The sequence below is a fragment of the Prionailurus bengalensis genome, chromosome D1 (genome assembly GCF_016509475.1).
Source record: "Prionailurus bengalensis isolate Pbe53 chromosome D1, Fcat_Pben_1.1_paternal_pri, whole genome shotgun sequence".
Taxonomy (NCBI): Eukaryota; Metazoa; Chordata; class Mammalia; order Carnivora; family Felidae; genus Prionailurus; species Prionailurus bengalensis.
The window spans coordinates 69,145,187-69,161,033 of record NC_057346.1 but is presented as its reverse complement, the minus strand read 5'-3'; the positions used below and the strand labels follow the sequence as shown (position 1 = coordinate 69,161,033).

General features: G+C 51.6%; 1 protein-coding gene across 11 annotated transcripts in view; it reads right to left on the bottom strand.

The window, feature by feature from the left end:
* The window catches only part of MICAL2 (microtubule associated monooxygenase, calponin and LIM domain containing 2), a 223,587-nt gene that overhangs the window by 77,258 nt on the left and 130,482 nt on the right, over window positions 1-15,847 (bottom strand). For 4 of the 11 annotated variants that reach the window (XM_043580680.1, XM_043580682.1, XM_043580679.1 and 1 more), the window contains 3 exons: window positions 11,128-11,314; window positions 9,855-9,943; window positions 8,039-8,141 (listed from right to left, as the gene is read on the bottom strand). In XM_043580680.1, the coding sequence (XP_043436615.1) occupies window positions 8,039-8,141; window positions 9,855-9,943; window positions 11,128-11,314 (379 nt within the window). Of the gene's footprint in view, window positions 1-3,958; window positions 5,350-8,038; window positions 8,142-9,854; window positions 9,944-11,127; window positions 11,315-12,360; window positions 12,469-15,847 lie in introns of those variants that run through there. The other 7 variants (XM_043580676.1, XM_043580689.1, XM_043580677.1 and 4 more) reach the window with 4 other exon arrangements.

Here is a 15,847-nt window from a genome sequence, read left to right as displayed (position 1 = left end):
ATACGAGAGAGAGCAGGAGGAGAGTAGGTCAGAAAACAAGGGCCAGACCATCCAGAGCCACCTGAGTCCATTACATGTACTGGTTTTTGTTCTGAGTGAGCTGGGAAGCTGCTGGAAAGTTCTGAGCAGAGGACAGATCTAAGCTCTGGAAGGATTACTCTAGGATTGTGTTGAAAATAGGTTGAGCAGAACCCAGGAGGCCGTGTTGGAGGCCACTGCAGTAACTCCAGAAGAGAGAACAGTGGCTGAGGCTGGGGAGGTAGCATGGGGATGTCGACAAGGGGACAGATTCTGGCTGGATGTGAGGCCAAGTGAAAGAGCCATCAAGAATGATTCCAAGCCTTTGAGCTAAGCAAGGGGAAAGATGGAATTGCTGTGCCCAGAGACTGAAGGCCAAGGGTAAAGTCTGTTCAGGGGAAGATTATGAGTGGGAGGTGGATATTTAGGTTGGAGACTCTTGGTAGAATCTAAGTAGAGATGTCAAGTAGGCAGCCAGAGCCAGGCTAGAGCCCAGCTCCCTTTTTGCGGAGACTCAGGAATTCACTAAGCCAAACCACAGTCTTGCTGGCAGGTGGCAGGGGAAAGAAGGGGGCTCCAGAGCAGAGGCTGGGTTGTCTGAAGGGAGGTGACCAGTTGCCTTCAAGAAGGCTGGGAGATCAGAACACTGGAGAAAAATAGAGGGTGCTGCCCAGTGTGAATGGAGACCTCTGTTTAATCTCCAACCTAAAGATGCCCCGTCCGGCACACTCTGAGCTCCAGCTGATACAGAATGCTCAAGAAAGTCTCCCTCGGGCCTTCCCTGCTGCACAAAATCAGGAAGGTGCTTATCTAGAGCTCAGCCAGAGAGTTCTTGCTGCCCTGAGAGCCCTGTTGGGCATGTTCACCGATTCTACCGCCACAAAACCCTAAGCCAGGGGCATCAGTTCACAGGAGGGGCTTGCCCGATACCACTAGTCCATATAAAGCGCTGGAGTCAAGGCTGGGTCTTTGGCCAGCTCCAGGACCTCCCCAAGGGCCAAGGCTCCCCTGAGAGCAGCATCTAATTCCTGGCCGGGGCCTGGTGACTCTCTGTTCCTTCACAGTTGAAGATGTTGCTCTAGCTCACCTGCCTAGCATCAGAGAGCTCCTTTAATGTCAAGGTTACCTTCAAGGTGGCCACAAGGAGGTGAAGAGCTAATGAGGGACTGCCCATGAGCTGCTTGGCCCCAAGCCCAGGAGGGAGGAAACGCGCAATCAATAACAGCTGGCCCTGGAGCAGTAAAAGCAGCAGTCACTTCTTTTACTTATTTAAGGGATTAAAGAAAAAGCTGTAAAAGTGAATGAGTTCACAGAAATAAAGGAGAACAGCCCACCCACTCTGCCTGACCCATTTGCTCTACTTAATATTCAGGTTACGGGGAGATTGGTTTCTTTGGCTGGATCATTTCTTTAGGATAAATTCCCTGGGGTAGGATTACTGCGCCAAAAGGTCAGAGTTCTTTTATGGATCTTAATAATTGTTGCCATATTGCTTTCTAGAAAAGATGGTCTTCGTTTACTTTTTACCCAAGACTATTTTTTTTGCTTACAATCTACACCACTTTCTTCTTTAGTAATTCAGTGGGAACGAGATAATTTACATTCCTTTGAATGTAATTTTTATAAATGCTTGCTCTTTCTTTTTTAGCATTTACCTTTTAAGTTTCCTGGAGTGAGAATTGTCTATTCATGGACTTTGCACATTTATCATTGGTCTTTTATCAACAAATATTAACTGATCACCTACACTGTGCAAGGTACTTGGAAACACCTCCTTTGCATCAACTTTTTAAATGCCACAGCAATGAACTCCTTCATTATACACCTAATTCACATTTTCCCTCAGTCTGAATGCCTATTGAATATTTCCATTTTTACTGTTAAGTTTTTAAAATGTTTACGGTCAAATTTGTGTCGTGTTTCTCAAGGTTCTAAAGCTTAGAAAGTCACCATTAAAAAATTAAAAAGAAAAAAACCAAACTAAAATTTAAGGGGTACCTGGGTGGCTCAGTCAGTTGGGTGTCTGACTTTGGCTCAGGTCATGATCTCACAGGGTTGAGTTCGAGCCCCATGTCAGGCTCTGTGCTGACAGCTCAGAGCCTGGAGCCTGCTTCGGGTTCTGTGTCTCCCTCTCTCTGTTCCTCCCCCGCTCACAATCTGTCTCTCTCTCTCTCTCTCTCTCTCATAAATAAATATTAAAAATTAAAAAAAAAACAAAACAAGGCTTAGAAAGTTATCACTCCATGATCTAATCAATTCTTGATTCTAACATTTAATTCTATTATTTTACCTTTTTAAAATTTTAAGTCTTTAATCCAGTGTTTCTGAATTAAGAATATTCTACCCGACATGTATGTAGAATGTATCATGCAAAACAAAAAACCTATCCCAGACAAACAAAAACTCATTTCAAATAGGTATGGGAAAGCCCACTTCAACAAAGTTAATTAAGCTTCTTTACTGAAGGACTCCTCAGACACTTTACTATGTTAGTAAGTCTCATGGATCTCCAAGGTTTGGGAGGACCAGCATGACTGCTATAAACCATTTCTCAAACTGTGTGACTATGGAGCTCCTGATTCACAAAGCCCCCCTCGGAACTAGTGTTCCCTTGACACACTCTGGAAAATGTTGCTTTAACCCCACTTTAAATTAAAAAAAAAAAAAAAAAAGTCGAAACTGTAAAGTTCCATGAGAATGAGGACTTTTGTCTACCTCACCCCTTGTGATATTTCCAGCACACCGTAGATACTCAGTAAATGTTAGTTAAGTAAACAAGTGAGTGTATGTACAAATAAAACAAATCAAATCTAGTGCACGAGACCGAGATACATATAATCCACGATACAGGGAGGGGCAGGGACTTTGTGTGGCTCACTGTCGCCTCCCTAGGACCTAGAATATGTCTAGGGTATGATGCGCGTTCAACAAATACTTGAATGGATGAAGACATAAAGGAATGAGTCACTTGCCCACCCTAGCTCCTGACCTGAGTCCCTGACACCCTTTCTTCCATGGAAGAGAAAGAATATCTCACCTGGGTAAGAGTACATGACCCTGGGCAGCTCAGAAGGCAGTTCCGGGAGCCAGCAGCTGAGCTCAGAGGCCCAGAGACCCCAGAAATGCCCCTTCGGCGGAGGCTCATACCAGCGTCAGAAGCCCAGCTACATCCAGCCTTGTGACGGCTGGCATCCCAACCTCAGGAGGTTGAGGACCAGACTTCCCTGGCGTGGTCCAGACTAGCCAAGTGAGACTCTGAATCCTTCCCGTACGGGGAGGCCAGCCTGGAATTGGGTCAGAGCCTGCCACGGGTTCTGTCCTCGGAATGGATCTGCAGGCAGAGCTTTGCAGCCTAAGACACTGAGGGACCTGAGCCTCTGGGGACAGGGGAGGTCTCTTGGGATCACAAAATGGCTCTCCATCTGGATAAGCATACTTGCCATGTTCGCTGCTGTTCTGAAACCAGTGTCTGCTCCTTCCTCCTTACCTCTCACCTCTCACTCAGCTGGGCCAGCATAAGACTTGCAAGAGTGACCTTTGTCACATAGGAGCCTCACTTAGAGAAAGTTTCCTAAGGAAAGCTCTCCTACTGGTCCATGGTTTGGATGGGGGGACAGGGGCGCGAAGAGCTGTTAAGACAGTCTGTTTCCAACCGCTGACGTGACACCGACCTTCACCCAGCTGTGCCCAGCATCTGCACAGAAAAGTACCATGAGCTTTCAAGAAAGAGACCCCAAAGCCTGGCCCAGGAGCATTGGTGACATTTTCCAAATATTACCCCTGGGTAATATTTCCTTTGAGAGTGCCCAGCGCAGCCCCAGAGAGTCCCGTGTCACCACAGATGCAGGTCCCGCCAGCGGTTTAGGGAAGACGGATCCCCCTAAACCAGCCCCGTGTTTGAGGTTGGAGCAGTTTCCACGGCAAAGAAGAGAGGAAACAATGAGCTTTATAAAGAACCATATTTATTTTTCATTTACAGCATCAAATACCATAAATAAAGCTAAACAATGTTTGCCGTGTGCAAAATACAGGGTTCCGTGTGGCACTGTAAATGACTACCAAAGGTCACAAACATGCGCTGCGATGAGATGGGGGGGTGGGGGTGGGGGCGGGGGTGGCTAGCTAAAGAGAAGGCCGAGAGGGAAGAAGGGCCCCCTCTGGTTGACATTTTATAAAGGGAGGGAGACTCTGCAAGAGAAGACAAGACAAGAGCAATGACTTCGTACTGGCTGGATTCTGCACCGATGCGGTGAGCAGCGCAGCATGCGGGGCTGTGCAGACAGGCCGAGAGGTCAGCGTGGCTCGGGGCCGCATGCAGGACAGACACCACCTGCAGCCTGAGCCCCTGAGGCCTGGCCCACAACAGCTCCACCGTACTTGGCACGGTGTTTCTCTATAAAAGCACTTCGAATGTCCTGCTGCTGCAGGCAATGAGGCGGCAGGGGTGGGGGAGGGGTGGGAAATGTGTTTTGAGCAGAGCCCCGGGGGCGTGGACATGGGCTGCTTCAGGCTTGGGCTGAACGGAGTCATTTCTCAAAGCCACCCCTGGCCTGTGACAATGATTGCTCTAAGTGAAGCTTCTGCATCATCTGGGGCTTTCTGAGCCAAGGACAATAAGAGGAGCCACAGCAAAGCCCTTATGTCTGAAGCAAAGTCCCAGGCTGCAGCAGGGAAGGGATTTGCTAGGAAAATTGTGATTGTGTGTTCGAAACACAGAGCATGGGTCAGGCTTGTGATGAAGCCTGGGAGCGTTTTTTTTTTTCTCTCCTTCTTTTTCTTTTTCTTTTTTTTTTTTTTTTTTACATCCTTCCAGAAAGGGTCACCCATGGTTTTGATCAATAATCTTTATACTAGAATCAATTTAGGACACTTGTACGCATGTACTTTTTCAGAGGCTGCTAGATAAAAGAGTTCTTTTCAAAGGTGAAGAGCCCTCTCTGCTGTGTGGTGTCACAGTTGGGGTCACTGTCCCAGGGAGGTAAGTGGCTTCGCAATGGGAAAGGCACGCATGCAGGCCGTACAGGGAGCCGGAGGGAGGCGGGGTATGTCCCAGGTGTAGACCGGGCAGCCGGCTCAGAGGTGAAAAGAATGAAGAATGGCTTCCGAGCGGAGCACCACCCCACGCTGTTAACCCACCATGCCATGGAAGGAGTCCATTAGTATGCGAGACGTTCACAGCACAACCAGTAAGTACCACGGCGGGGAGGACGGGGCGCGGAAAGCGGGTTAGGCATTAGTACCACTCTCTGAAAATCGGCAAGAAAACCAGTCACCTCAGAGCAGAAGTGTGTCAGCCAAGAAGTGGGTGTAGCACTGGAAGGCTGAAACGAACTGATGGCCACAGTGTAAGGTTGGAAAGAGAGAGACAGAAAGGAGAATTTAGTCTGGGGGACAAAGGAAAAAGGCTGATAACACGAAAGGCACAGGAATTGAAGATGAGGCAACCATTAATAAAAGGGGGACGTCCCCGAACAAATCGTTGCTTGCTTTGGTCAGGTGAACCTTTCTGGTAGTGACCGCCTCTTTCTCTGCAAGAGAGGATCCGTGCCCCTCTGCTCTCCACTCAGGGCTACGCGCATCCTCAGGAACCCCCTCCCCCCCCATATCTCTTGGCCCCAATTTTACCCCAGTGTCTCATACTCATTCTCGAATATGCTGGGGAGGCCAAGAGGCATGTGCCTCCTGGGATCCACCATGGGTCTCGGTGCTGCCCACCAGGAAGGTTCAAAGCCTCAGAACGTACAGACATCTCAGGTTTCTGACAGGCACACCCTGTATCACCAGAGTAATTCAAACCAGTCTCTTCACGGCCGTAAAGGACACTCTGAGAGATGCTCACTCGGGCTTCGTGGAGCATTCCACAAAGCGTCTCGGCCCACCCTGAGCCGAAGACAATAGCAATGACACGGCTGCGCATGTGTTCACATCACGACCTCAAGAATCTCCTTTCGGAATCAAACAAAGAATGAAGGAAAAGTTCCTCCCACCACGCGGAATAGTAAAACCCCAGCAAAAATTTGGAAAAACACAACACGAGTCATCAGACTGAGAACAGTTCCAACAAGGACAGATGTGCCAGTGCCTGTGGACTTGGTCACAGCCGTGCCCCTGTGTTATCCAAGAACTTCAGGGAAGTGTTTGTAGAAATGCCTCTCCCCTTCCTCCTGCTGTATAGAAACCTATCATCGCAAAGCACTCACGAGCCCTGGCTCCTAACCCACGACAGGTTCCGTCCTTACTTCATCAAGAGGAGACCTCTAGTATAACAAGGCACAGAGCCAGCTCCGGCCTGGCAAATGTACACATCCTGAGCACGCTGGTGGGCCTCTCCCAGCAGCCTCTCCATTGTTCCACTAGACCCAGCAGTGGTCATGTCCAGGCAGAGTGGGGGGGGGGGGGGAGCAGAGGCCTCCTCTGGAAGCCCAGAGTGAAGACCACAGGTAGGCCCCATGCCTGTGTTTGCCCTTAATAGGGCATATTTCCTTTGTATCAGTCAACAAACAGCTTCCACCCCCAGCCTCCCTTGCTAGTCAAGACACAGGAGGTCAGACACATTCCTTTGCTAGGACAGTGTGGAAACAAATGGTTTCGGGCTGTTTTGACCAAATATGCACGGCAGCCGAGCGGCTAAGCAGCCGGGATGTCTGTAAGTAGTGCTCATGGGGCAGATCTCGCGTCCCAGAAATAATACCCTGAGGTGCTAACAAATGCCCTCAGTCCCAAAGGACGTGATAGGAGAGGGCAGATTCCTTCCTCAGCCTGACCGTTATAGACCCTGAGTGGCCTTGGCTCAGTCTGCAGCCTGGGCTGAGGACCTGATAGGGAGTCCCAGGGGTCATGACCCCAGGCATCAATGCCACCAACTGACATAGCTCCTCTTCGACATTGCATCAGCTTGATGGAGCTCTGCATGGTCAGGGGCCAAGGGGCTTCCCGCACAGTGCTCGTTAGTGGGAAGGGATGATGGAGGTTTGTCGCAATCTGCTTGAAACCCCATGGCTCTAAGGCATTTGGCTGTGATTTGGTAGGAGGGGAAAAACCCTTCAGCTCCTATCGTACATCAAAATAAGGCAGCAAAAACACTTTCCGTCCCTCCGGGAGGACAGATAACAGCCAACGACACACTGCCACGTGCTTTTGCAGGCCGTAGGCTCAATTCCACTCTGATCTACTCCTTGCTTCTAAACTGATCATGCTTTCGTGTTGCAAAACACTGTCCCCTGTTGACAAGTGGCATTAGGGGACGTACATCTAAAAGCACTGGTCAGGAGGCAGCATACTCACTTCTGCTTCTATAAAAGCCCAAATCGTTAATGTTGCAGGCAGTGACTACGGCAGCTGACTGCAAGGTAGAAAGGGTTTGTAATATCAGTTAAAAACTTCAAACCGTGTTTAGAAAAATTGACACTCATAGCAAAAAAAAAAAGCTTTCTCTTGGCTTATTAAAAGTTAAAAATTGAAATGTAAACCTAGAAATGTGGCTCGCTTTGGTATAAAAGGAGGACAAAGCTATAAAAAACATCCTTCATGTCGTGCTGGCCCCAGCACCAGGAGCAGATGCTCGCCCTGACAAAGTCAGGTGCAGGTGGCCAGCGGGAAACTCTTTGGCTTTGAGCGAACTGGTTATTAAAGAATGCTAGGCTTCCTGGCCAGGGCCTTGCTAACTGCAAACACACTGCCGTCTAAGGTGGAAATGTTAGGGCACTTCGGGGGTGGCTGGCATTTCAGTGGAGCTTGACCGGGAAGCATCTGAGCACCCAGTTGCGGATGGTCTCGAGGGACTCCTCAGACTCCCGGTACATGGAAGCCAGGACCTCGGAGAACACCCAGAGGAGCGGGAGCCCGACGCTCAGGAGCTCGTAAGTGTAGCAGTAGTTGTAAGCATTGTCCCTGAAATGAAGGCCGGCTGCACGCAGGAGTCCCCGAATCCAGTTAAGCAGGCTCTGGGGAATGTGAAGCAGGCCCCATGGCAGCCTGAGAGGCCAGCTTAGCGCCTTCCTAAAGAAGGAATTGGTGATACCTGGAGGGCTGCCTTCAGGCGTGCCAATGGCGGCGGCCGCGCAAGAACTTTCCACAGGAGTGTCCCGCCGGGGGGCCTCTTGCTCTCTCCACGTTCCCTCCTCCTGAGAGGGAGCAAAGGGAGGGCATTTAGACCATGATTCTCACCGAGGACCCCTCCCATGAAGCAGACGAAGAGAGCCAACACAAACTGACGATGGCAGACCCTGCGTTTTGCAACCAGCCCCCTCTCCCCCGCCAATAACCTCAGCCCCCAGGCATGGCTGAAGGGCGGCTAAATATGGGCATCACTTTCTTGGGGCCGAGGTGACCAAGGGGTTCACAAGTCCTTCAAAACACACATGTTCTTTACTTTTTAAAAAAGTTTATTTATTTGAGAGAGAGCGAGGGAGCGAGCAGGGGAGGGGCAGAAAGAGAGGGAGAGAGAGAATCCCAAGCAGGCTCTGCACTGTCAGCGCAGACCCCGACTTGGGGCTTGATCTCACGAACCATGAAATCATGACCTGACCTGAGCTGAAATCAAGAGTCAGTCGCTTAACTGACTGAGCCACCTGGGTGCCTTAAAACACACGTGTCCTTTGAAAAAAAAACCAAAAAACAACTGTTGGGCGCCTGGGTGGCTCCAGTCAGTTAAGCGTCCGACGTCAGCTCAGGTCATGATTTCACAGTTCGTGAGTTCAAGTCCCGCATCGGGCTCCGTGCTGACAGCTCGGAGCCTGGAGCCTGCTTTGGATTCTGTGTCTGCCTCTCTCTCTGTCCCTCTCCACTCGTACTCTGTCTCTCTCTCAAAAATAAACATTAAAAAAAAAAACAATGTACACATGTCCTTTGACTCAGAAATCCTATTTGTCATGATCTATTCTAAGTAAATAATTTGAAATAGGGACAAAGACATGCATACAAAGATGCCTGTTGTAAAAATAATTATAAGGTAAAAATATAACACAGGATAAACCTCATTAAATAAATTATCAACCATCTTTCACAGGCATCCAGAATGAGGTTTCAGAAGAATTTTTAATGTTTGGGGAATAGCTCTTGATATACTGCGAATATATAAAAAGAAGGATATAAAAGCGTAGTGGTACGATTCCAGCTAGGTTAAAATACATTCACAGAGGGAAAAGTCTGGAAGGAAATGTCACAAAATGTTAGTTATGGGTTTCTCAGGACAGGGTGGTGATGAATGATTTAATTTTCCTTGTCTGCATATGTTCATTTATTTCCCCATTTTCTACAGTACTTGTGTAATCAGAACAGGGCTGTAAGTTGTGGGTCCTTGCTGGAGGTGGGTGGCCAATCAGGCGGTAGAGAAGGTATTTGCTAAGAGCTGCCAAAGGGGGCGCTATCACAAACTGTCTAAATATGTAGCAGGCTGTCACTTCGTGGACATCCGAGAGCCTGGGGGGAAAACTTAGGGAAAGGTAGTCTCCACAGAAGACATCCCTGCATAGAACACTCTGAGGTACCGAGGGACCCAGGCCAGGGGTGGGGGGAGGGGGACCCTGTAGTCTTCACATGGCTGGGTATATAGTCTCAGCCCAGTACCTGGGAAGGCTCTTCCAAGCTCCTCGGGAGAAGCTGGCACCGCCGCTCACCTGGGAGCTGGCCTCTAGAATGGGGTAAGCCCAGAGGCCTGCTGAACAGGCTAAGGAAGAGGGACCCTCCACACTGCACAGCACAGACTCTCGTGTTTACCTGTGGGTCTCAGTTCCTCCAAAGCCAGAAACGTTGGCCTAAGTTGGAAGAACCCTCGCAAATGAGCTCCTGTCCAGGGGCCTGCCCTGTTTCACCAGCGCTTTCAAGACAAAACATACCTCTCTTTGTTGCTTCAACTCTGCCCGTCTCTTCCTCTGCTGACTGTTGGCTTTACAGTGAATGAAATGAGACTTGCAGAAAAACTTGCCTGTAAAAGAAACACACACAGGCACACACAGGTTTTCTCCTGTAAATGAGAGCTGCAGCAGACACAAGCCAAGGTCAGAAAATACCAATAATGGGAGCAAGCCTAGGAGACCTTAAACTTGGGAAGCAGTTTCTATCACTTGTCTTAAAGCAGCAGCACTGAGATGAGAACCCTTTGCTGCCTCAGAGGCAGGCTGTAGCAAGGTGGGGGGAGGGGTGCAGGGATGCTGGGGACGGGGCTGAAACCCTCAGACACTCCCCAAACCAAACTGAGGCCAAGTCCCTTCCCAAGGCTGGTTGCAAGACTGCAAAACGGACAGCTCTGAGTATCAGTACTGTTTCCAGTTCCTGGTCCTTCCTGGGGCCCCCTGGGAGTGGGAAAGGCTTGGAGCAGATGGCAGCAGTGATGGGGAGGAAAAGACCCAGGTGAGACACACACTGGGTCCCTGGCCACAGCCCAGGACCATTGGGCACTTGCCAGAAAAGCCTGCTTCGTTCACCATTCATTACAAGAGTAATAATAGGGACAGTTAATGATGGTAACAACAAGGAAAACTTCCCCAGGACTCACAATATACCAGACACTATTCTGAATGCTTCCCATGAATGAACTCATGTGAACCACCTTGCAACAAACTTTTGACCTAAGAACTATTATTACCCTCATTTTACAGATGAAGTGACTGAGGGACCCAGAGGTAACCAGATTCCTAAATCCAGGGTTATACGGCTAGTAAATGGTACATTCTGGCAGGCCGCTTCTCAGAGGGGAGGTTGCTATTATGATTACTTCCATAATACACACTTTATAAATCACAGCATTGATATGCCATCATTTGTTGGACCCTTGCCACAAGCCAGGTGCAGTGCCGAGCACGTGACTAGGTTTCCAGGTTTGATTCCCCAACCACACGGGGTGGGGGGTGGGGATGGAAGGTGGTGAGACTCGCTGAGAACACATATGTAAAGCACTCGGCACCCAGCAGGTGCCGCATGGTGCAGGACGGCTCCCGGGTGTCCCCAGGCCGCCCACAGGGGACCTGTCTCTCTAGCAGGATCCCCCGGCTCTCTGACCAGCTCTCCTGAGGACGCCGCATTCCTTGGCAAGTGTTGGGCGTCCCGGAGCCTCCAGAGGACAGAAGCCCAGGCCGCAGAGCAGTGCCGTCCCGGGCCCCCGGGGGTTACCTTCGTCGCTGTCGAAGGCGTAGGCGGCCAGGCGCAAGGTGGAGGCACAGACACTGCAGCGGAAACACTCGCGGTGGAAGAAGTGGCCCTCTGCGCTCAGCCTCTCCATCACATACACGCGCTTCTTACAGAAGTGGCAGGTGTCGCTGCCGCCCAGGTTCAGGGGAAACACCTTCCGCATAGACTCCTAGGAGCACAGGGCAGCGGGAGAGAAGCACTGTGCGTTAGGACGGACACCGTGTCTTGCAATGTGAGGCTGACGCTCTTGGAAATGCCGACCTCAATCGCGGGGACCTCGCGGGCTCCCGTCTGCTGCTCATGTCTCTGCAGCAAAGGGTGAGGTGGGGGAGGAAATGCTCCCAACATAGACCCCAATCCTCCAGGGACTGCGGTCCATTTTGCTCCCATGCTGGCCAGCCGGCAGCAAGGGAGGCCCGGGAGGGTCTCTTCCCAAGGCCGGCTGCTCTGGTTTGGGGGCAGGAGCGGGCAGCCCTCACAAACATTCCTGCCAGGCGATACGGTCTCCAGGAATCTGTCCTGGGGGTTAAGGGCTGCCCGGGTCTAGAGAGAGGTCCCTGAAAGAATGTTTTCTACATTTGTCCTCCTGCAGTGACTCAGGTCAGGTGAGGAAAGCCTGTGGCATCAGAACTGTTCCAGAGAACTGCAGGGAAGGGAGAGGCTGTGTTCTCTAGCCCCCAGACTGCCAGTCAAATCCCTAAATGCAAGGGGGCAGGAGGAGGAGGAGGGCCAGGCAGCGGTGCACCTGGGGGGTTCTGGATTCCAGGGGGGATGCGCTCAAAGGAAACCAGAACTGTACGGTCCGATGGCTGCCATTGGCAGCAGGCAGCCTTGTTTGGAGAAGGGAGAATTCGAAGGGAGGAGGGTTTCTCCATTACTGGATTCTCAGTCCAGTGCAAAAGGGCTACTCGGACTGGATGCCCAACACTGATGGTAAAGGGTGCCTGGCTACACGGCTGGCCTGCCCGGCCTTTTCACAGAGCTCTCCGGAGCCCTGGACAGCAGGAGAGAGACCCTGCCTTGTGAAATGACCCCTTGGGGAGCCGGGTGAGGTTCGTCTGTCAGAAAATGCAGCCCCCTCAAACCCCGGCTCTGGTCCAGCCCCTTCTCAGGCCTCCCGTCCACGAAAAGAGGGCCTTGGGTGGGCCAGGCCATCCTCTCTGGGAGGTCAGAGCTGGTGTCTGCGGGTGAAGGCTGAGGGGTGCGCATCCTTACCAGGTCTGGAGAGGTGGCCTGGGTCTTAGGTCTGTGATCATTCATGTACAGATTGATCAGGACTTCAGCCGCGGCCCCTATTCCGCTGGACACTTTCCCTACCGTCAGCTACCCAAGAGCAGAGGCAGAGGAGACAGAGACAAAGGTAGAGGCCAGTTAGCACCGAGCAGGAAAGCACGAACAGGCTGGATGTGGGAGAGGGCTCCACACCCACATGCAAATAGCACCCAACATCCCGGGAGAGGCAAAACCAGCCTGGAGCGGGCAGCGGGCACTCTGGAGGTGGAGAGAAGCACAGAAATGGAACCCCGTGGCCCGGGTGAGCCAGGTGACCTGGAAAACTACCACCACGGGGAGGTGCAAGGCCTCCAGGATTCATTAAGTTCCTTGGTTCACAGATGGGGTAAATGAATCCCGGAGACAGGGAGGGATCTATCCGAGGCCACGGAGCACATACAAGCAAGATTCGGAATACTTCCCAGGTCTTCTGACTGCCAGCCCGGTGCCCTCACGCACTAAGGAACCACGACCTCATGGACAGACAGCTGGAAGGCAGCCGCCCTTCCCCAGAGACCGCCCCTCTTTGGAGGGCTGTGAGCTGCTGCTTCATGAGCAGTGGGCTTTCCCTGCCCCAGACCACACTGGGGGGGAAGGGTTAAGTCCCCAACTCCACCATGAACCAGTTCTGAGACTGAGCACAAAACTCTCAACTTCTGAGCTCAGTTTCTTTTGTTCAGTAAAACGGGGAAAATCGTGTCTGTCTCATGGATGTGGGGTAAGAACTGAGGGAGAGAATGTATATCCAAGCGCCTGGTGCTTTGAGGGCGGAGCCAGGATGAGCTAGATGAGCTAGACTCCTCCCTCCCTGCTTCCTGAGTTCAGCAGGTCCCAGCCTGCCTTGCAGCCTCCATACCCCTAGCGAGCAAGGGTGGTGTCTGACCTGAGTCGCCCTGGGCCTACAGAGCGGTGACTGAAACAGGAGTGAGGAGGCAACAAGAGTGTACTCGACTGTGGGCTCCAGATGGCGGTGCCCAGAGGCCCCAGGCTGGTATTGGCAAGATAGCTCCATGTGGGCCCTGGGCATCACGGCCTGGTCTCGGGTACCTGTGCTTTGGAAGGCATGATGGCCATGCCCACCTGTCTGGGTCCCCATCAATGTGCCTTGGAGCTGGGGCAGCTGCTGGAGCCCAAGCAGATAGGGCATAATCACACAGACACCCTCCGGTAAATCCCAACCTGCTCCCCCTTTCCCACCAGCTACGAACGGCCACCCTGGGAACACTGTAGTCTCCTCTTCAGAGAGGCACACACCACAGTAAGGGATTCTGGAAACACTGTTTCGCATCCCAGGATTCCAGAAGGAAGCAGGCTCCAGACCCTCTGCGGCCTCTGTATCCAGCTTCTGGGAGTGGCACAGGCAGACGGCCGTTGCAACAACGAGCAACTGTGATGTGTGAGGTTGAAGGAATGCCCTCAATCTAAACCCAGGACTGCTCCTGGGAGGCCACATCTAATCTGCTACAAGAGGCTCGGATATAAGGCAGGAAGTTCCGGGAACGGCAAAGCCAATGGGCAAATGGCAGCAATTCTTCACCTCCTGATAGCAGGGCCCATACTCAGAGCCTTGGCCAACTCATGGGATTCCTGCAAGAGCACAGCCACTATACGAGGAAGAAGAGGGAAGGATGCCAAGCAGGTGGGGGAGAGTGAGGCTCTCTCCCCGAGGCTCCTGCTCCCTTTCTCATCAAGGAAGCCCTAACACTGACAGCCGCTCTGGAACAGTTGCGCCGACCACGTGTGGGTCTTGGGGTTGTAGAGAATACGGCCGTGGGCCTGTGAGGTAGGGTGTCTGACCTCACGCCTCAGACAGACGGGGCCCCTCCAGGCTTTACAAAGCCTGCTCCTTCCCAGTAGCAGCAGCTGCCAGGCCACTTACCCCATACCCATTTTACCCTCCAAGCTGGCCCAGCCTGGGAGAGGTTAGGATTCTGCTTCCAGGCACACTTTCTGCCATTTGCAGGATTTTGCCAATGCCAAGGAACTTGGCTCCAGTTTCCGAGAAGGGTTCAGGTGCGCAGGCGCAGGACAACAAGCCTTTGTTCGTCTGTTGTTGCACCCCCCACCGGGAACCCCCAACACGGGTCCCTCAGACAAAGGCTGTAGAATACCAACTACTTCTTGGGGTTATATCAAGACAAAGAGGGGAGGGAAGACAGCGGAGGTGAGATTTACCCGCCTGCCCACACTGCCCTTGTGGGGCTGCCTCCAATGGCCCAGCGTGTGAACTGGCTCTGAGGCACTCTCCCAGAAAGACTCCACGGCGATGCCATGATACCCACGCGCAATTATTGCCTCCCTGAGTTAGCAGAGACTGAGACTGTACTTTCCGAGGCTTTAAATACAAGCCCCTAATGGGACCTTATTAACCACTTAGCTAATAGGCACTTTGTACTGCTGAGCTTTTGTGCAATCCTGACTTAAGGAGCAATTACAGAAGCCTGCCGAGGGCTGTAAGGTTGCTGGTGGGTGTCGCCAAACACATCTGTGTCGTCATGGGCCTGCGTGGTTCTTCTACCAGGATAGGGCACCATCCAGGGTCACCTGGCCAGGTAATCCAGGATAAAGACAAAACTGGTCTTTCAGTATGGGCCATAAAGGCTCCTTTCTCCCAGTTGCAATCACAGACCCCACCCCATTTCAGAGGCTTTGCCAAGAATAAGGAAAGCACCCTTAAGAAAGCGGCATTGGGTCTGCATGTGCTCCTCCCAACCTGATAGAAACCATCCCAGGGTCACCACTGGCCAATACCAAGAAGTGGACTGGACTTTCTGGAGAGGTCACAAGGAGACTAGGAGATGGGGAACTAATCTCAAGAGGTGAGGGGGGGGCCCAGAAGCCTACCCTCAATGACCAGTGTGGAGGCAAACATTGCCTTGGGGATTATGGGTTCTCTTCTCTATGTTTCTTGTTAACAGGATACCTCATTGGCTCTAGGAGATTGAGGACATGACCAGACAGACATGTGCTAGCTCACTGCTCCTCAAACAATCAGTGGTAAATGACCAGGTTTTACTTTAAAAAAAAAAAAATCTCTAATCTATTGTGACCTGGTATTTCTGGACACAACACAAGGGAATTGCTAGAGATATGATTGTGCACTTGGTTGTATGGCAATGCCACACTGCTCTACAGGTGTCTAATGCTCACTTTCACTTGCCGTGCTCACTGGGCCCCAGACCAGTGCCTGCCCAGGGACCACACTTGGAGTAGCACTGCCCCAGCCAACCAAGGAATTACTAGGCTCTTGGGATGCTGAGAAATAGAGAGATCAATTTGTAGAGAAACTTCCAGAAAACTCATCCTGGTATTGACCTCAGAGCGAGATCCAGGGGTTCTCAACAAGGAGATTCACCCACTGAAAGACCTCCGGAGGACTAGTCATGAAGACGGCTGACAACTCAGGAGAGTTTGGCCAAATAAAAAGATT